General features: G+C 38.6%; 1 protein-coding gene across 2 annotated transcripts in view; it reads left to right on the top strand.

Moving 5' to 3' along the window:
- The window catches only part of CCNYL1 (cyclin Y like 1), a 37,543-nt gene that overhangs the window by 9,861 nt on the left and 6,454 nt on the right, over window positions 1–21,228 (top strand). Inside the window, exons 2-8 of one of the 2 annotated variants that reach the window (XM_018060260.1) lie at window positions 1,203–1,277; window positions 3,096–3,130; window positions 8,481–8,581; window positions 11,688–11,723; window positions 13,942–13,993; window positions 14,836–14,955; window positions 18,797–18,963. In XM_018060260.1, coding sequence (XP_017915749.1) covers window positions 1,203–1,277; window positions 3,096–3,130; window positions 8,481–8,581; window positions 11,688–11,723; window positions 13,942–13,993; window positions 14,836–14,955; window positions 18,797–18,963 — 586 coding nt within the window. The remainder of the gene's footprint in view (window positions 1–1,202; window positions 1,278–3,095; window positions 3,131–8,480; window positions 8,582–11,687; window positions 11,724–13,941; window positions 13,994–14,835; window positions 14,956–18,796; window positions 18,964–21,228) is intronic. The other variant, XM_018060270.1, reaches the window with a different exon arrangement.

Raw genomic sequence — 21,228 nt, 5'->3', positions numbered from 1 at the left:
AGTAACATTAAAATTCCCATTAAACCAGGAAGTCTCAAATTACTGTTCATGCAAAATTCTTTCTTTGGGGAAGAAAAAGGTTTTAGGTAGATAACATTTGTGAAATGCTGGGTTAGACTGAATTCACTGCTGGACTGGTTAGTTTTTATTATATCAATGTATATAGTCTTGATTCTCAGGGATAACATGTAAATCACTTTGACCACCAAACTCACCTTTAAAAATAGGCCAATTATTATGTGGTTTGGGAAATAATGCCTTAACTATTACTCTTTAAAAATCTTGGTCCAGTTTCTTAAAAGATTGTTTAATTGGTTTGAGGTAGACTTCACTGAGTAAGTGCCCATAGGGCTTTTATGTTTGTTTTAAACAACAACTTACTGTCCAATGTGACAGCCTGTGCTTGCTTGATATTTCTGCCTAAATAGAAGACTGTCCCACCTTGGTGCAAAGTGAACTGCCAGCAGACCCACCTTTTTTACGTAGGTATGGGCAAATTTTTTTTCAAGCAGCCCTTTGATGTGCTCCAGGAAGTACTCTTATTGAAGCCTTCTATTAATCATGCACCATGAAAGGAAGAAGTGAGAGTTTAGCTTTGGAAATAGAGGGCAAAGTTAAAAATCACTATCCTGGAAGTGTTCCTATGGATCAGAACGTTGAACTCTTATATGTATTCCTCTTAAATCTGCCGTAATGAATAGCCCCTAGATAAACAGCAGCCAACTGTTGAGTGGAGTTAGAATTAGCCATTGGATTGTCTGAAGAACATTTGCCAAAAGCAGCTTATTTGGTTATAGCATATTTGATAGTTTGAGATGGTATCTGACAGTAATTGACTGTAGCATAACTTGCTTCTTGAGACTTCCTGAAATGTGCCAGTAATATCAGCTTAAAGAGAGGTGACTGAATTTTTAATCGATAAGTAGGAGGGGAGGCATAGATTAGGTGCAAGTTTAAAAAAAAAAAAAAAGAGCCTAAGACATAGCCCTGGTTTTATTCCACATGTATGGAGAATTTCTACAATTTTTCTGTTTCCCAATAGAATTTTTATATTGTTGCCTTTACTAGTTTCCTTCTTGCCATTACTAAAAGCTCTTCTTAAGGCTGTTAAACGTGATTAAAATCAATGTGTAGCTGTTTTAAAAGTCATGTCTTTTTCTACTCCACTAATTGTCACACCTTTCTCTCTTCTTCCTGTGCAGACTTAGCTTTGGAATCAAACCCATCTGACCACCCAAGGGCAAGCACAATTTTCCTGAGCAAATCTCAAACGGACGGTAAGACGGTGTCTGCCCCTCACCCCCCGAGAAAAAGATTGAAAACTGTCTTTGTGTATTTTAGGAAGATACAGAAAGACACTTAGAATAGTTTAAATATTTTATTTTTTTGTATGTGATAATATTTTAATATGTGATGTTTTATTTTAATATGTGATGATACATTTTTCCTTTAGGTGTCACTGTTTTAATGAGGAGAAACACTTAGACCATCTGTTTATACACTCTGCTATTTCTTTATCAGCACAGTCAGCTTGCCACATGATTTAGTTGTGGTCTGTTTTTCCATGCTACTTTGTCCTTTTCCTCTTGCTCCAAGAGCACATGAGTTAAAGATGAATGATAGGGTTTAGGTCACAGTTAGGTTTTCATTTAATTAAAAAAAAAGTCAGCTGTTACGTATGGGAATCGAGTCGTGTGATTTTGGCACCATTTTGCAGTGCTCACCCAGATGAACCTCTCACATCCAGATTCGTGTGAATTTTTAAGTTCTTTTAAAAGTTCTTGTGAGAACTTTTAGCTCTTCCAAGTTCTCTCATCCTAATGAAGTGCTGAGCCAGGGTAATCAGAGCAACGTGCCTGCCATATGGGGTTTTCTAGAAGGTTATCCTCAGTATGGGAAACCTTGTATAAATTTCTGGTGTCCTGCTTGTTTTAAGATAAGAATCAGAACTGGAAGTTTTTGCACCCCTGCCTGTCTTGCCTGCTTGTCTTCCTTAATATACGTTAAATCCTAGTTTATTTGCTAAAAAGCCATACATGGTCAGGTTTTTCGGTTGTTTATGAGAGCAGGAATACAAGAAGTGAACATTCTATAATATTTGAAGTAATGCAGCACAATAAAAAATAGAGGGTTTTCTCTCTTATTTTCATTGGATTACTGGTTTTCATCGAAGGGTCTGTCTCAGGAACAGCCAGAAGGAAGAGGGCCAGGCGAGGGGGCGGGGCGCAGAGCGCTCACCACGCCCTCTCCGAGGGCACCACCTGTTCTGCCTGGGGGCGCCTGCATTTTCTTAAAGTGTGTGTACTTTGTCTTGAGGCCGTTATTTCTAGTTAGGATTACTGTATTTCTCAGTCTTTTCCAGAGTCATGAGCTGCTCACACTGTAGAGAGACGGTGGAGAGAGTCAAAGAAACACAACCCCATGCCCCTGTCTCCTCTGTCTAAAGGAATTCGTGCTTGTGATGCCATGGGAACAAGTGTGGCCTAAGACCCTCTTTGAGCGTATATTCTTCTGGCCTTTGTTGGAGCAAAACAGTTCTGTGTGCTTTTGATGTATGTTCAGTGAGGTCAGCACACATGTTAAAGATTATAGATTGCTTTCCAGTGTGTAAACACCCTGTATTTTTTAACTTGGGTGTTTGAGTAGGTGACCAATAAGTGGTCCAGGATGCTTCCAGAGACATGGGTGCTTGACCAGAAACTGGTTCTTAGAGTTGTCATCTGTTAATCCTGGTGACTAAAGTACATGTAGAACTAGAAAATACTACATACTGTGCAGCTGGTAAATTTTTTATTAGCTAAATATCTCACCTGGCCTAATTTACTTTGTCCTTTTCTTTTGTAAATGGAAAGTCTTTGATTTGTACCTAATACAGAGTATCTGTTAGGTCAAATAGTAAAACTAAGTTTTTAGATACTATTTATAGGATTCATTTTGCTGGGTGATTTAAATTATATGTTTTGTTGGAAATTATTTTTAAAAATAGAATGAAATTTTAACTCCTTGTGTATATTGGTAATCCATCAGATAACTAGTGACTTATTTTTCTATGGTATTTGTATTGGAATTCATCAGTTAATTTTTTTTATTCTTAGTGCGAGAAAAGAGGAAGAGCAACCATTTAAACCATGTAAGTAAATAGTTGAAAAGTTGAGAAATCAATAGTTCAATTAAAAGCATGTCTGCCATGATTTCCTAAAAAGTATGATGGATCCAATACTGTTAGCATTGACCTCTTATTTATAAATTTTCTGACTCTCTGGTTCCTAATTATCAAGTATATTCAGAAAGGTTTTTGACTTAGTAGTTCCCTTTTTTTTTAAGGGTCCTGACATTTAAGTTAAATTTCAATAATATGGTTATAGCATAAAGATTGACGTCAAATTCTTTTGCCTTAAATTTTTCATCTTAGTTTTTAACCAGAGTAATAAAAGTGTAATAGGTAATTTAATTTTTAGCACTGTTCACTGACTTCTTGGCACAGCAGGTGAAATCTTAACTTCCTCATCCACTGTGATTTTATTCCCTCCTCCTGTTCCCTTTACGTGCATCAGTTTTTATTAAATCAGAATCACTGTTTACAGTATTATGACTAAGCAAGTATTGTTCGTTGTTGAGCCATATAGTTCTCTCTGCTGCCTCCTTGTGCACCTTTCATTCTTTTTCTTCAATATTAATGAAGTCTAAGCACTTCTGCACTTCTCAGGATAATCCAGTTCTGCTTTTTCTAGCAAACATGATCTCACACAGCCAAACACGGTTGAGTAGCTCCCTGACCAATCTCCCTGTTTTCACAGTCTTCATTTTTTTTCTGTGGAATTAATTTCCTGACTATATTCACTTGCCTGTTTTTTAACAGCTATTTTTTCCCCCAAATGTTGTAACATTTGTCACATGCCTATCAGAAATATTTTCCGTCCACAAAACCACATCTGTTCCATTTCTTCTTGGAGACACTTTTTGCCAACCTTTTGTCTTCCTACCGCCTGCATGCTAGTGTTTCCTAGACGGGCTCTGTGCCTGTTTTCCTGGGGTGTCTGTGTGAAGTCACCTGGGATCTCACACCACTGCTCTCTCGTGTTGGATCCCCTATGTCCTAGATTCTGTTTCCCTCTGTCTTGTTATACTCCCTTGTTTACCTGGAGCACATTTTCCTGGAAAAAGGCACATGGGCAAAAATTTTATCAAGACCTAGCCTCTATGAAACTCCTTATATTTGATAAAGTGTAGAATTCTAGGTTGAAACTAATCTTTGCAGTAACAGAGAGGTTTCCCTCTTGTCTTCTCATTTACAGTGTTTCTCTTAAATCTATTGAATTTGATACATTGTATATTACCAAATTAGTCATTTCTCCATTCCTTCCTCCTGTGGAACCTTGTAGTACCTTCTGTCTTTGTGGGGTTTTGACATTTCATAATATGGCTTGGTATAGACCTTGTCTTTCTATTGGGGCCTTTAAACATACAGAACATCTCTTCTAGTGAATTCTTTTATGTGCGTCTTTGGTATTTCCTTTTTTCTTTTTTTTTTTTTTTTTGATTCCTGTTAGTCAGATGTTGAAAATTTTAGAGCAATATTTCTGCACAGATTTTTTTTTCCCCTCCTGTTTTCTGTTTTGTCTTATCCTACTTCCTGGAGGTTTCCTTGACTCTGCTGTAATCCTTCTATTGAATATATTGTTTTGTCTACCTTATTTTTATAGAGTTCTCTTCCATCCTTTTATTCTTTTTTTCACTGATGCAATTTCTCATCTTTCTGTAGATGTTGAAGATTTTTTTTAAGTTTTTATTTGCGCCTTCATTTTTATCATTCCTATCGATTTCTTCTTCCTGTTTTGATCTCTGACTTCGTGGAGGTTTCCCTCAGATATGTGATGGTCCCTCACTGTCTGTTAAGATCTAATTGGAAGCATCACTTTGCGAACTCATTAACTGATAGACCTCACTGCAAGGATTTGGTGACCATGCTTCTGGATTCTGAACCTGCCTTGGGTTCTGTAAGACAACACTGATTTTGTTGTTCCCATCCCAGTTACTCTGTAGGTTCCAAGGTTGTGCTTCCTCTGTTCTGCCATGTCAGTTACCACTCCTTTATCTAGTTTTTTCATCTTTCAAACATCAAAAATCATCTGCTGTTCATCCTGTCTTGGGTATAGCTTTTTTTAAAAATACTTTTATTTCTAATGAGATGATATCTCTGAAAGAAGGGGGAAAGGAAGTAGATTTGTGGTTAGTCCACTCAAAGTTGGATTTATACTTTGAATATAAATTCTAAGTTTAAAAGTTTTAATTCAGTATAATTAACGATACTGATTCAGACAATACTATTATACCTATAATTAGAATACTGTACATTTCTACTAAGGCCTTGATTAAGAATCTTATTCAAACTACTCATCATCCTGCCACATTGTCCTCCGTTAATGTGCAGTAATGTAGATGGAGTAGTTTACACTAATGCACTTCTTGTTGTTTTAAAGTCAGACATGACTCTTTTGCAACCCCATGGACTGTAGCCCACCAGGCTCGCCTGTCCATGGACTTTTCCAGGCAAGAATACTGGAGTGGGTTGCTATTTCCTTCTCCAGGGGATCTTCCCAACTGAAGAATCAAACCCACGTTTCCTGCATTGGCAGGTGGATTCTTTACCCACTGAGCCACCAGGGAAGCCCCCACACTAATGCAGAGAGTATTACAAAATTTTAAGTAAAAGTCTTAATAATTATTAATAAACACATCTAAAACTTGTGGAAAGGGGAGGAAAAATGAATTTCAGTTTAATTTTTTTGATGGGTTAAACTCAGAGGCAATAGGCAGGATGGGAAGATTCACTGGGTGGGGGCAGAATTTCAACAGGTGCTTGACTTTTGATGATAAGTTTTTGGGGGGGATTGTTACTTATTAGTCTTCCAGTATGATTATTTTCTAGTCTCTGCCATTAAACCTGAAGTCTACTAAGTAAGCCTTTTCCCTTCTTGTAAAGATTGTAAAAGTCCATCTGTTCTGTCCTTAGCGCTGAATGATGGTAAATAAATACTCTTTCTTCAGTGAACATTAAACTATCAGTGGTGGGTTTGGCTGTTTGATTTTTGTATTTGCATTTTATATCATTAATCTTTGTCAGTGTAGTTTATTGAGGTTTTGAGCCAGCAATGATAAGGCTTTAATTTTAATGGACAGTTACCTTAAATTTTAAAGTGAGATTAGAGAAAAGTAAGCTGTTGGCAGCTAATATATCCAGGCTTTGCTCAGAGGCTTTAATTCTGCCATCCTTTAGTGACTAGTAGACACCAAAGTTTGAATCACTTCAGGAGTAGGCCTGGAGAAGTGTTCACTGTTTCTTTGGTAGGATCTAGCCAGTAGTCTGTAGGTTGCTGATAGACTAAATGAGCCCCCATAGTCTGTAGGGCCACGTCTAATTAAACTTCTTAAATGTTTCAGCACTAATACTTCCAAAGATAAACAGATATAATGCATAATAGAGAAAAAGTTTTAATAGAGAAAAATGGGATAAATATCACCCAAAGCCAAAGCTCTACCAACTAGTCCATATTTTGGTACATTTTCTTACTATTTTTATTCCCCTCATAGATAGATTTTATAGTTACTATGTGTAGTGCATCGTACTCTTAACAGTAGTGACCTTTTAAAAGATAACTTCATTTAGAATATAAGCATTTGAATAAATGTTCAGTTTTCACACTGTCTCTTTTGAGATTCTAAAATTACACATTAACCAGATAGCTTAAGGAATATATGAGTTTCAATTTAAATCATTTCTAGCTTGAAGGAGAAATTCCTCCAAATAGTGGTACTTTTCAGGTATGTTATGTCTAGAACGTTTTGTTAATAAAAGAGTAAGTGGCCCTGCCATAAAATACCTAGAAGAAGCAGAATGGTGGTTTATACACCATTTGGATGGTTCTTATTATTGGCTACTGGCAGTGTTCATTTAAATGCTATGTATTTTAAAGAAACATCGACTAGATTTTCTCCTTGTTTCGCCTTCGATGTACTTGTGGAGGACACTGATAGAGTCTGACAGCATGGTGAAAACTACTTCATATTAATAGGAGGAAGGAAGGCTCATCTGAATTAGTAAACAAAACCCAACAAAACCAAGTGTTAAAATTTTGTGTTCTGTGGTATTCAAGAATGCTATTACTTTGAGCTACTGACAGTGACTGGGATTTGATTATTGGCCTTTACTTAAAGGAAGAGAATTGTCCTAACATAGTTTAGGCTATTTTAGTATTTGACTATGGCTGTGTTCTTGGGCTCTTCACAAATAAATGGATACTTCTAAAGTGTTTTAAAGATAGTTTATTCTCTAGAGGGTCTCACAGAGTTCTTTGTCACCTATCCAGCACCACTGCAGATAGTTCTAGTGTGTATCATTAGTATGACTTACCTTCCAGTTGTAATTGATCTTAAATAATTTGTCAAACGCTTGTTGAAGCCTGATTTGTCCCAGATTCTGTGCTCAGCAGCTAGAGTAGGAGGAGTAAGAATCTTCTGTAACCTGGAGGAGCTTGCTTGCTTACTTAGGAGGGGGATACCAGGCAAGCAGTTGAGACCATGTAACAAGTGGTGAATTAGATGTGTAAGTGTGCAGAAAGGGAGAAGTTCGGTGGTGTGGCTGCTGGCTGAGATATGCTGGAGGTGGATGGGGTCAAGTTTGCTGGGACAAGGAGGAAGAAAAAGCCGTTGCAGGCAGAGAGCAGCATGCGCAAGGCAGCAGAGTGCCATGAGTGTCAGATAACATGTAGAGTAGAATTAATAAAACTGTGAAATGAGTGGGAAGTATTCTCTGAGGCTCTCACTTGTCTAATATATGGCAGTCTTACTTAAACATGAAATGAGAAGTTCAATTTTCAGAGCTGCTTTATCTGTGTCTTGGCTGTGAGAGAATCTTAAAGCTGTTCCCTTTTGTCCTCCAGATAAGGAAACTGAGGCCCAAAGAGATCTATGGCCCCCAGGTCACGAGTGATAGAGCAGCCCCGGCATGCCCAGCCGCTTGTTTCTCACACTGTCTCCCAAACTAGTACATTTATGATTGGCGTTCATTGACTGCAATGAAATGCTCTCACATCGATATTATATAAAGCAGTGCGTTTTATTGTAGTAAATGAATAGAAATAGAAATCTCCGCTGCATTTCATTGCTTAAAGAAGAAACACTGAAATCTTACTATACGCTTTCTGCATTATTATAAAGGCAATTTATCATAGGTGCTTGCCAGGTTCATTTGTGGCTCCTGTATCAAGGGCAGCAGTTTATACCACATTTCTCAGATCTGGCCTGTGGAAGTTAGAGTACAGAGGTTTTCCATGGAGCTGCACATGATGCAACACTCAGCAGTTCACGGAGTGTAAGGAAAATCTTAATGCTTTATCGTTTGACATTTTAACCAAGGAAAAAACACACTTTTATAGGTTTAACTTACTGTGACATTTTCTTCTATCTCCCTTCCCCTTCAGGTATCTCCAGGGCAGCTTACTAAAAAGTATAGCTCATGCTCAACCATATTTCTAGATGACAGCACAGTCAGCCAGCCTAATCTTAGAACCACAATAAAATGGTGAGTACAACTAGGTTGCCAAGGGCTGAGTGACAGACCCCCTTCTTGCTGAAAGCATCCTAGCCATACGTAATTTCATTCATTTGATTTGTCCTTTTCAGTGATCAGGTTAAGAAACTGGTGTCAACTATATGTTGGTTTCAAGGACCTAAATATGAGTCTTCAGTTTCAATTTTATCATAGAGTACATGATAGAAGGGAAAGTCAGTTAGCAAGTAAGAAATCCCAGGAAAAATGTAAATCTTGTTTGGTGCATTTCTATTGTTAAGATAGTGTTGAACATAATGGGAAAGAGAGGTACCTTTTTATTGTATGTTTCTAGAAAAAAGTATGTCTTTATGAGTTGGGAGTGTCCTACAACAATGAATACTAGTTTGGAAGCTAACATGAGAAGAAGGAACAGCTTGTCCCCTACTGGCACCAAAGCGAATCTGCAGTTAAATTTAATTGGACTTGGTCAGATTTATCCCACCCTGCATTTTTTTCCTGCAGTATTTCTATATGAAATTTTACTTCTTCCTCTCCCCCAAAGAGAGGAACTGCTCTCAAAACTGCTTTAAGGGGCATACTCTCAAGCTTAATTTCTCCATAGATGAAATTTGTTCAACTGAGATTTTTAACTTAATAGACACATTTAATTTTTGTTTATATATGTGTATCTCCGACAAACTGTATCAATCAAAGCAGAGAACAATAAAAGAGATGAAGTTTCAGAAGCAAGGCTGTGGTCAGGCTTATACTTAAGAAGACACGAACAGTGTTACTATGACAAAAACTATTCCTCCATTTCTGGAAGCCCCTCATAGTCCACAATTGGAGATGCACAATTCAGAACGCCCTAATGATGGGAACGTTCAAGTTTAATTAAGAGAGAGAATTAAAAACCCAACAGGATGCAGACCTTCCTGCCTCCTTTGGAGTTGTCCGTGGAACATTAACTAATGTCTCCTCAGCATATGAATGTTGACCTTCCAGAACAGTTTGGGAAATGCTATTTGAAAATATTAGTATCCTTATCATTAATTTTACTTTTCTGTCTTAAAAATATAATTAGCTTATAAATTTAATTTCAATTTTAACGTGCAAGGCTTTTTATTTTTTAGCTATTTAAATGATCAGTAACTTCTAACTTTAATTAAAAACAACCAGTTCACAATCATAATAATGTAACTTTCTTATAATATTAGTTTTGGTCAAATCGTGTTTCAACAAAAACTGAGCCCCATTGCTCTTTAAAGTCCTGAGTTTTGGCACTTCTCTCGAAATAACTGAGTGTTTTTATTCAGCCAAGACACTAAATCTGTGGGTTAAAAAACTACTTTCACTGGGGCTAGACTCACAGCTTCTTTTGAATTCAAAAGAGCCTGATATTCCAGTATATAATTCAGAAGTAGTTTTAAAGATTAACCTTGCTCAGATGAGTAGGTTTCATGCTTTTTATTCCCAAGCTAGTCTTAATGTTTGGAAAGACAGTAAATTTTTATCTGATTAAGTTTTAAAAATGACCACTCAGCACATTCGTTATTGGTGAAATAAAGGTTTACGTAGAAAATTAGGGCAAATTGGCTTTTAGGAATGATTTTGAAAAATACCATGGGATTAGTTTTCAGTGGGGTAGGTGAGCCTTATTAGAATCACCTATGCAACTTTTTCAAGATGTATGTCTCTGACACATGAAATCCACCTTTCCTCCCTACCTCCAAGACACAGAGTCTGTGGGTCTGTCTGGCTCTCTGTCTTTCCCTCTGTCTCTTTCTCTCACACACAGGCACCCCTTTTGACAAGTTGGGGAATGATGTGTGAGGCATGATTTTATAGACAAAAGTATCCTGAGAGATTCTCATCTTACCTAACTCATTCATTCCTAAATTTGGCTGCACGTTGCAGTCACCTGGGGACCTTTAAATACAATCCTGTTGCCCAGGTTGTACCTAATGGAGTTAAATCAGAACATTTTGAAGCAGAAGCCAGGCAGTGTTTAAAGCATCCTGGGTAATCCCAGTGTGCAGCTGAGCTTGGGAGCCACTCTCTGCTTCAAGGGTAGGAGAAAGAACTACTTCTGATAATTGGTGGGACCTTGAGTAAGTCAATTTTTAGCCTTGATTCCCTTATTTGTAAAATGAGTTAAGTGTCATATAAGGTTCAGTTGCCCTTTTTATCATGTAACTTTTAATTCTGTGACTTTAAAATCAGTTTGAAGAAACTTTGAAGCACTATAGAAGTATCCATCTTTGATGCTAACAGTGTTACAGGCCTTTCTGCAAATGCTGATTCTATAGACTAGTTACAAAATTCAGATTTGCCTTCTCTCAATTATTTTGAGTTTCATTTTAGATACTGAGAACAAAGGGAAGCAAATAACTTAACCAGAGAACCCCTTAATTGCCTAATACACAGCATCTGTGAATAACTTACGGCTATAGTAATGTAAAAAGTATCTGAGGACTTGTATCTATTGGTTAGTTAATACTTTATTTAAAATAATTTGGAAATACCTGTCATTAATAGTGTACTGTGCTGTATTGTGCTGCCTTATTAGCAGTGCTTATTTCAGGATAACTAGGCCTATCAATTTTGTGACTATAAAATTTTGCTATTAAATTTTCTAATAATTATGTGTGAAAGTGATTTTAAATCCATTTTATTTGGTATGGAGCACTTGTATTACTTACTTTTAGAGAAATAATGGAAAATAGACGTGTTGGGGGATACTGAACTAAATCAACTGAAATGTAGTGCCTAACAAAAAGCCACAAACAAAATCTGCTGTGCATCTTATATTTAACCATGTGGATAGATGATATAACTTGTATGGGATGAAAGATTCTGTGTATAGAAGGACAAATGACCGGGGAAATATGTAATAATTTAATCAACCCAAACATGTCTTCTAAGAGCACATCTAGCATTTTGGGTCTCCTAATTTTGCTAAAAGCCAAAGAACCTAAAACATGGGGGATAGCACCTATGGGTACTGCTCTGAATTAGAGGATGTGGGGGCCACTGGGCATCTGGAAGGTCTTACCTCTCTGCCAACCCTTTTAAAATGTCTTCAGGCCTAATGTGATAAAAATCAATTATTACAATATATTTTTTTCCTCCACAGTGTGACCTTAGCAATATATTACCACATAAAGAACAGGTGAGCTCTTTTAAAACCTATCTTGTTATTCTAGCTAATTAATTTACACAGTATCAAGTTTAGTGTTAAGTAATAACTATAGACAGTATTTAGAGTAAGCTTTTACTGTTAGAGTGCTTTTATTAGAGTATTGAAGTGAATCATTTATTTTTATTTTGGGACTCTTAATTCTTTAAGTTTTATGTGGTTTATATGGATATTTACTGTATTAGAAATTGAAATTTAAAAATTTAAAAATTAAATCCATTGTATGTTAAACAGGCTTTCCTTAGCACTATTGAAATTTTGAGCTGGATGAAGCTTTGTTGTGAGGTGCTGTCCTGTGCGTCGTAGAGTATTTCACGGCACCCCTGGCCTCTGCTCTCTAGGTGCCAGTAGCACATTCCATTGCTCTCCACAGTAGGATACGAAAACTGCCTGCTGAGGGATGAGATCGCCATCTGGTTGGGGACCCCAGTGTTTAACATAAGTCATTTTTTTAAAATGAAAACCATTTTCCACAACAAAATAGTGGAGAGAAAAGTATCTCATTAATAGGAGAGAGTTGATTCTCATATCAACACTGTCTTCAGTCATTTGCTTTGAAGAAGCAATATGAAGATCCAGCTACATGCAGACATATAGGTGGGAAAAGGTGAATTTTTAAAGCCTTGAGATAGTTTGGCATATTCTCTGATACTGTCCTCAAAATCCACATGTGCTAGTTCATTAAATTAGTTAAGATGGAGTTCCAAGTCATTATCAGTGAACTTGAAGTAGATACTATGTTAAATCAGTGCCCATTGATCTGTTGTGCATAGAGTGGATCTTTTTATCTGTACATGATTTTATATTATACATTGTCATTGCAAAGTATTGGTTCACATTCCTTTAGACAGTGTCAAAACTCACTCTTGTTAGTATCACCACCAGTCTTATCAGAAAAGTCTTTAAGTATTGAGAAATCAAGCTCACCATAAATAAAGCTCACACTAGAAGGTACACGTTTTCCAAAAATCCTGGTATTTTTAGTTTGATGGTTTGAATTTTATCATTGGCAACAAATAGTTTAGAGTTTTCTTTGAAGTGACAGGCTCACTTTATTCATTTTTGAAAAAATGACTGTCGGTGTTTCATGAAAAAAGTGGTTTAAATATGGTGTTCCAGGGGAAAAAAAGTGACTTACCAGTAAGTTACAAGTGCTCTTCCTTAACACAGCCATATTTCAGTATATATAAGTGTTTAATGCATACTTTCCACTTACTCAGAATATGAAAAAGAAGAGTAAAGGTTTAAGAACACTTAATTTTTACTCTTTCATCAAGGATGTTCTTAAGTGAAGCAGATTTTTTACATGCATTTGGCCAGGAATAACTGAATGACTTCTAATTTAGTTTCATATCACTGCCTTGATTGACACTCAGAAAGGAGCAGTTTTACCCACTTTTGCTTTTATACAATCATATTTAAGTGTCACACAGTGTAAAGGCAGGTGATGTCTTGGTATTCTTATAAAAAACAGTTTGGACTTCTTGGACTTCAGGCTTTCTGAAGAGGGGCCAGGGGAGATTCCCAGAGGCCTACAGACCACATCTGCAGAACTGCTGTTTAAATGGGCACAGGGTGGTAGTGTGGTGGAATTTAAAATAAAAAGCCTGGTTTCTCTTAAAAGACAATTAACATTTTTAACTCAGATTATTTAAGAGAGACAAGAAGAAATAACAATATAAATATATAATTATATAGATTATATTTATATATAATATATAACTTTATATATTATATAATATATATAATTTATATGTTATATATTATAACATGTTATAATAAAGAATAAAAGAGGGGGAAAAAACAAAAAAGCATGAATCTCATATTTACATTCATTGACGTTAGAAGACTTTATTGCCCACTATGGCTACTTTACAAAATGTTCTTATATATTCCAGTGTGAGGTTAGTGCAGTGAAAATGTATTGGTCTACTAACATTGCCTGTTAGAAGGGGTCTGTGCAGGTAAAGGCAACTCTGGCTGATTGTAGAAAAGATTTCATGCAACTTGGTGTGCTGAGTGTAAAATACGTCAGAAAACCTTTCTAAGGGCAGAATCCAGGAGAATATGTAAAACTGTTTGCTTTATTGAAGGTTAAGCTTCCTCTACTCCTCTCTCTACTCTTAGCAGATACTTTACTAAGCCAGTAACTCCTGAATTAATTTTTAAAATACACATTCTTATTTTATAGAGATGCCAATAGATCCTTGGATATTTTTGATGAGAGATCACATCCACTCACAGTAAGTGTCACTTTTATTGAAGTTTATTTTTCTTATTACAGTTGTGTTTATTTCATGCTTATTTGCTTTGAAATTAATTACTAGAAGAAAATTACTGCCTCCAGCTCAAAGCCAAGATTGTCTTCCTTTTAAGTCTTCTTCCCCCACCCCATGTTATGTCTAGTCATTTTACCAAAGGCATGTTGTGTCAGGGGTGTGACTGATAAAAACCAAGTTGCGCTTTGTATGACGAGTGAGTGGGTAAGTAAACATACCCAAATAACAGAAAATATAGCTTTTTAAAGGATGATTTTCCATAACATCACACAATATAAACATTTCCTAACAAATATGTAAGACCTCTAAGGAGAACATTTAAAAAGTGTTTAAATTTTAAACTAATAAAAATGACAGGGTTTTAAAATTCACTTCTTCAGGTGCTCAGTAGACATGTGTGACTGGTGACCGCTGTGTAAGACAGCAAACTCCTAGAGCCTTCTGGTTACAGGACACTGGAAAGGTGTTTTCATAGTTGACTGCAGAAAAGTATGATGACGTGCAATGATCAGCAAGACTTTTGAGCCTAAAAATAGTTTGCATTTGGTTAGAATTCTTTGGGAAGAAGGTGAAAATAAATTTTCTGAGGTTGTGCCTGCATTTTTCTTTAATGATTGGTAGTGAGTACTGAATCACTATGGTACTTTAGGATCCCATTGTTTATATTTAAAAGACTACAAAACATGTCACTTAGTCAAAATTATTTTAAGTAGCCGTGGGCCCACTTGTGAAGATTGCTGTATTGAGGGTTGCTTTTAAGTGTTTTTCTTCATTGGACACTTATATTGTGTTTTTTCTTCTTTCAGCGAGAGAAGGTTCCAGAGGAGTACTTTAAGCATGACCCTGAACACAAGTTCATTTACAGATTTGTTCGTACTCTTTTCAGTGCCGCACAACTGACTGCCGAATGTGCAATAGTGACTTTGGTAATATATTTTTCTCTTTAATATAAGCATCTCTAGAAGTTTTTTTCTTGTACAGAAGGTATGGGCTTGTTTTTCAGATGAAAGTAGATTCCTGAAATGATCATCAGAACTTCATTAAAGAGAAATGTATCAAAAGGAAGTAAAATGTACAGATTTGAGCTTTAGTAATCATAATGATTTAAAATGTTGCCACTGCTTTTCTCATCACAAAACAATTGGTGTTAAAGGCAGCAGGAGAGACTTCTGGTTTCTGCTTCCACACCTCAGGACTCATGCACACACAGGGCACAGAGGTACACACCGACAGAGCGTGGCGGGTGGCGGGATGGAGGCAGTCACTCAACTTTCTGGGCCACGGCAGGTGCAGATTCAGTGTGTTTCTTGTCTCAGGCTGTGTTGCCTAGGCAGTTCTAATGTGTGTCTTGATTGAGACCGACTGCCTTCAACTCCCTGTTCTTGGACGATAATGTTAACCATCTCTACTGTCCTCTGGTGCCTGCGTGTGAAGGTACCCAGGATTGGGGTGTCAGTAGTGCTTGGAAAGGCTTTACTCAAGTTAGCCTGCCAAGCTCTAGCTGGGTAAGGACCTTTGTGTCATCCATACTGAATTCCTATGGTAAGATTTTATCATTTGAATAATGATAAATAATCATATTCAGCTGAGAGGTAGTTGGGATTGCCTAACTCCTCCCTATAGCAAACCTATAGGGGAAAGTCAGCTGCATGGTCTGGAGGGAAGGAATACATCCACCACTGCCTGCTCCCCTCCAGGCAGTGTAAGAGAGGCAGCTTCTCCTTTTGCAGAGAGACCCCTCAGTGGGCACCAGGTCAGACACAGGCCTTTTCTTGGAGCGGCAAGCCATTTGCAGTACTTAGTTAGCATGTGCTTGAGAGAGGCAGGAGTGGCGCTGGCACGTGGAGAGCTGGGAAATGCAGGAGGAGAGTATGTGGGTTGGAAGAGGGGCATTTCTTTGTAGACAAGTTAAGCCCAATGAACCTGTGAAACAGCAGAGTGACAGTGTCTAGCAGTCATTTGCCTGTATGGGATTGGAGCCTGAAGCTGAGCGAGAGGCAGGGAATTATGTGTAGCTGTTCAAATGCAGAGAAAGTACGCTAAATAAAAATTGAGGAGATAGATCTGTGGGGACCATCAGCACTTACGGACACATCCCCAGAGGAGTAGCCGGAGTGGTAGGCAACCCAGAAGAGAATCAGAAGAGATGCCAGGGGAGATTGAAGAAGGAGAGCATGGTGCACAGGATGAGTGCTGCCAAGGAGTTCCTCGGGGCATAAGCTACCTGCATCACGGTTCTAAGTGCTAGGGATAGAGGAGAGTCCTTGCCTTTATGAAGTAAGTATAGCAGACATAAACAAAGGGTGTTTGTTTTTTTTTGGTATTGTCTTAAGTTTTTATTGGATTATGGTTGATTTACAGTGTTGTGTTAGTATCAGCTGTACAGCAGAGTATAAGACTTTTTTAAAATGAGTATTTTTAAAAAGATGACTATTTCAAGTAGTAGTGAAAGCTAGAAAGAGAAAGCAAGGTAAAGGGATAAAGAGATTAGAGAGGCTTCCCTGGTGGCTCAGATAGTAAACAATCTGCCTGCAGTGCAAGAGACCCGGGTTCGATCCCTGGTTTGGGAAGATCCCCTGGAGAAGGGAGTGGCAACCCACTGCAGTATTCTTGCCTGGAGAATTCCTCATGGACAGAGGAGCCAGACGGGTCCCTGGGGTCACACAGAGTAGGACACGACTGAGCGACTTAACACATGCACGCTAGAAAGACCTGGAAGAGCCTCTTCACAGAGGTGAGATCTGAACCAGGACCTGGCTGGGCTGAGGAAGATGAGGGGTGCTGATCCCACAGGCAGAGGGGCAGAGCACAAGGCACTGAGACAGAAGCAGCAAGATGGCCACTGTGATCAGAGTAGGGAATGAGGGAGAGCACAGGTGATGAGGTCACAGAAGGACGATGGCATCTCACGCAGGGCCCCGTAACGTGCAGGCCACAGAAGTTATCTGTTTGATGGGAACGCCCTGGCAGATGTTGAGCAGGCCTGTGAAGTGCACTTAATCTAAGAGGCTCTCCTGGCTGCTCTGGGGAGAACAGACTGGTTGGCAGTCAGTGGAAGCAGAGAAGTGAGGAGGCAGTGGCAGTGATACAAGTCAGAAGTGACAGACAGAAGGGCAGCGCCGTCAGTTGACCAGTGAAAGCGGAGTTAAGAATTCCGAACAGATTGGAGTAAGATAGCTCAAGTGGAAGTTTTTGGTCCTGGCAGCCAGGCGTGTGGCAGTGTCTTGAGCTCTGAGGGCAGGCCTGGGGAGTGGGCCTGTGATGAAGAGCTCTGGTGGTTTGTTACGAAGGCAGCAGTGACTCTGCCTGAGTAGTTTCGGTGGAGCAGTGGTGGCCAGGGGCAGACTAACGTGGGATGAGGAGAGGATGGGTCATGAGGAGCCAGCTTTGGGACGTTTCCTGAGGGAAGTGTTCTAAGGGGTGGTGAGGGATGGGCTGAGAATACTGAGAGAACATTGGAGAAAATCTCTTGACAGAGAGGGGGTTGTTCAAGAAGAGGTGAATTGTGGGAACAGTGTTCTGCAAAAATGAGAGATGGGACTGACTTCATTCATAGAAGAGTTAGCTTCAGGAAAAACAGATGTCACTTCCCCTGGGTCTGCCTTTAGTAAAGGTGAGAGGAAACTGAGGGATTGCCCCTAAGGTTGAACTGCCTCTATTAGTGCCATAAAGTAGAGAGGTGGACCCTGTAGGGAGATTCGTTCTTAGTACTGGAGCATGCTGAGTTCTCTGGGGAACAGGGGCAGAATTTCACTAAGGGTATATAATCTCAGTAACCATGTCTGAAACACAGTTGAGTCTGGAGAGCTTTGGCAGATTTGAGCTGTCAATCTGATAACATTCTGATAAAAACTGGATGTTTTTCTTTTTGTCAGATGGCATATATTCTCTTCTGCAGAGGTAACACCATCACAACTTATGTCTTTAATCTTTACTCAGCTGTTAACTTGGTCTGGTTCTTTATAGAATAGCCATTTGACACATAAAAGAAGCCATGAAGTCATCCCACAAACTACCTGGCAGATTTAGAGGAGCCCCAGTGATTTAGACACTGGCAGCTCTTAACCACCTTAGAACCAAACAAATTGACTAAGTTGCAGAATACGTAAGACAAATGAATTAGGAAATAATGGAGATGTGAGAAATAAGGGATATGAAAAAAAAGCTCTTTGTATGCATGAGTCTTCCTTTGAAAGGCACCAAATGTAAAGCTGCTTTGTACTGCCTATCCTGCTGTGCCACACAGCAGCCACTGGGAGGCTCTCTTCACCAGTTACCATCTTCAGATTCATCCTCTGAAGAGAAGATAAAGAACTGCTCAGTCTTACCAGAGTTTTACATACTCAAGCTTTACGTAAAATTGCCACGTACCCACCACCAGTATGGTAGGTACACTGCACACGGTACACACTCAAACATGTACTGAACGGTTGAACTGATGCTTGGCTATATGTGCTGCCTTTTACAAGTGGGAAAGTAATAACACAATGCCTGTCTTTAGAATGCCCTATGCTGAGATGTCCTTTCATTCCTGTGACCAAAATTGGGTTGGAAATTCACATGGGCAGAGTAGAAATACCAGACTAACAGAAATATCTGCCTTACAACTGTGACCTGGCCTTTGGCCTTAGCGGGCTGAGCAAAAGTCTCTGTAGAACCAAAGAATAAAAGACATGTTAAAAACAGATGAAATCTATCACTCCTAATAATTCTTATCACAGCCCTTAAACTGAACTAAAATCAAAGATCAGTCCTCTACTTTTGCAGGTTTACTTAGAAAGGCTTTTAACTTATGCTGAGATCGACATTTGCCCCACTAACTGGAAAAGAATTGTTTTGGGAGCCATTCTTCTTGCCTCCAAGGTTTGGGACGATCAGGCTGTTTGGAATGTGGACTACTGCCAGATCCTCAAGGACATTACAGTTGAGGACATGTGAGTTTGTAAGGTTACGGTGAACTGTCTAACCATTTTCCAATACCTCATTTGCTCCCATAAAGTTTACATCTTAAGAAATGGTACATTTTAAGAAAGGTTACATTGCGCACAGAGCTGAATTAGGTATAAATATAAAATTAGACTTCTGTCTAGCTGTAGTATAACCATTTGTATTTCCCATCATTAATTAGTTAAATCTTGGTATGTTGTTATTGTAATACTCTGCTTGATAAATTGAAATTACTTTTCTGGTGGTTTTTGCCAAACATTTTACAAGCTCACTACCAGAACAACGTGATGCAGTAAATAATTTCACATCTTTCTTAAAGCTGTCTACCAGGTCCAGTCCGTTTTAAGAGGCACATGTCTGGCCTTGGAAGTTAAGTGGTCACTGCTGAGGTCTTAGCACCTCCAGACTACTGAGAGGTTACAGCTTCAACTTGAGTCACACATTGTACGTTTGTTTTTGCAGGTCTTTTCTTCTTTTGTAATCTGAGGTTGTATCTAAGGTTCTATTGTTATAGAAACCATGATGTACAGATAACCACACAGAGAGGTTTCAGATCTCTGTGTTCTGTCTCCTCCGCTGTTAGGAGTGTTCCCCATGTTTAGAAATAGAGGTCTGCTGAATTAGAAAACTCCTTTGTTCAGGTACCCCGGGAAGTGTCACTGGAGCCTTACCCGGGGCACTCAGCAACCACAGCAGCACTTGATGGGGCCTTGGGGAGTTCCTCACAGATGGCATGCTCACATGGGCATGGAACATCAGGCTTCCAGTCTGGCTGCGGGGAAGGCCCCGAGGGTGGGAGGCAGCAGGAACCAGAGAGGTATTTGCAGCAGACTCTAGAAGTGCTCACTTGACAGCGAAAATGTCCTTGTGGGTGGCATTTAGGAAAACATAAAGGTGTACCTCTTTATTATGGCGAACAGCAGAGGATGATCAAGGTCATGGCAGGCAGTGGCAAGAGTTTATTTTTGTTACCTTTGCCCCTGACTCTTAATTCAGAATTACCAAAGTGCATATTTACAACTGAAGCAAATAAGCTTGTGACTAAGAGAAGGGACCAGTGATTGTTGGTAGCTGTCAAAGTGACTTTTAGTGAAAATGTCCACTTCGGTGATAAAAAGTGTCATGGTGATGTTGCTGGTAGCCACCTTAGTATTATGGCAGATAATTCGAGATGAGTAGAAGTACTTATGGAAGTTGTAGAAACTAAAGTGACATTGAGCACCACTATCATCCATCTTTAAACTGGTTCCTTGAAGGAAGGAGAATGTGTAATCATAAGCACCAGGCCTGCCATGATGGCAGCTGAAATTTTCTCAGAACCTACAACTAAGCATGGGGGCTCTGGGTCCAATTACAGCATCAGAGAACATGCAGGGAAGCGTGTGGGTGTTCATAGCTGTGAGCCCAATAGCACTGATGGCAATGTCTAGCTACAGGAAGAAGCTAATTGTAAACAGCACTTTTCTGTGTAAAACAGAATCACCAGGAGCTGTGTTCATAATAGGCTGCTTTTGTTTATGATCTTTGGAAACTGGAAAGCATTACAACCAAGTGTGCAAGTCACATTTGTCTCATCCCCCTGCTGTTGGCTGCTGTTTGTAATGGTCTCATTTTGAGTCTAAATTGAAAAATTGGCATCTATCAGCTTTTCCTTAAAAGTTTTCTAACATCCATGTATCTTGTTTGAATATATTTCCCTTCAAAAGAATAAGTAAAACTGAGCAGCTGCTGTTGAGAAAATTTGCTGTGCCTATAAATGGCATGCTCTTCAGTCATCTAGTCATTTAAACAACAACCAAAACCGCAGAAGATGCGCATTCTGTAGGCCTAATGCTTTTCAGTAAGTAAAGCTGTTAATAGACATGTTAATCCTATGAAGTACTGTATTTCCACACAATTAAAATGTATTAGTGGAAGAGAATATAAAAGGGGTAGTGAAGTGCATTTATTCCTGTAGTAAATTAAGTCCTGATTAGCTGATTATCAAAACATTATCTGATTTACATTTCTATAGGCTTATGGCCATATGAACAGGAAATTAATTTTGGAGGTAGGTTCAGTTAGGTTTAAAGTTCAACAAATGAGAAACCTCTTTTCTGCTCACACTCTGCTGTCCACACAGGAGAACATCAAGCATTTGATGACTTATCCAATGGATAAAACATTAACACTTTAAAACCAGGAAACAAATATATTGAAAAATAAGTCACTCTCATTTGTCTGGGTATTTATCATTTTTATGTAATTAACTC

Source organism: Capra hircus, chromosome 2 (genome assembly GCF_001704415.2).
Source record: "Capra hircus breed San Clemente chromosome 2, ASM170441v1, whole genome shotgun sequence".
Taxonomy (NCBI): domain Eukaryota; kingdom Metazoa; phylum Chordata; class Mammalia; order Artiodactyla; family Bovidae; genus Capra; species Capra hircus.
This window is presented reverse-complemented; position numbering and strand designations above follow the sequence as displayed.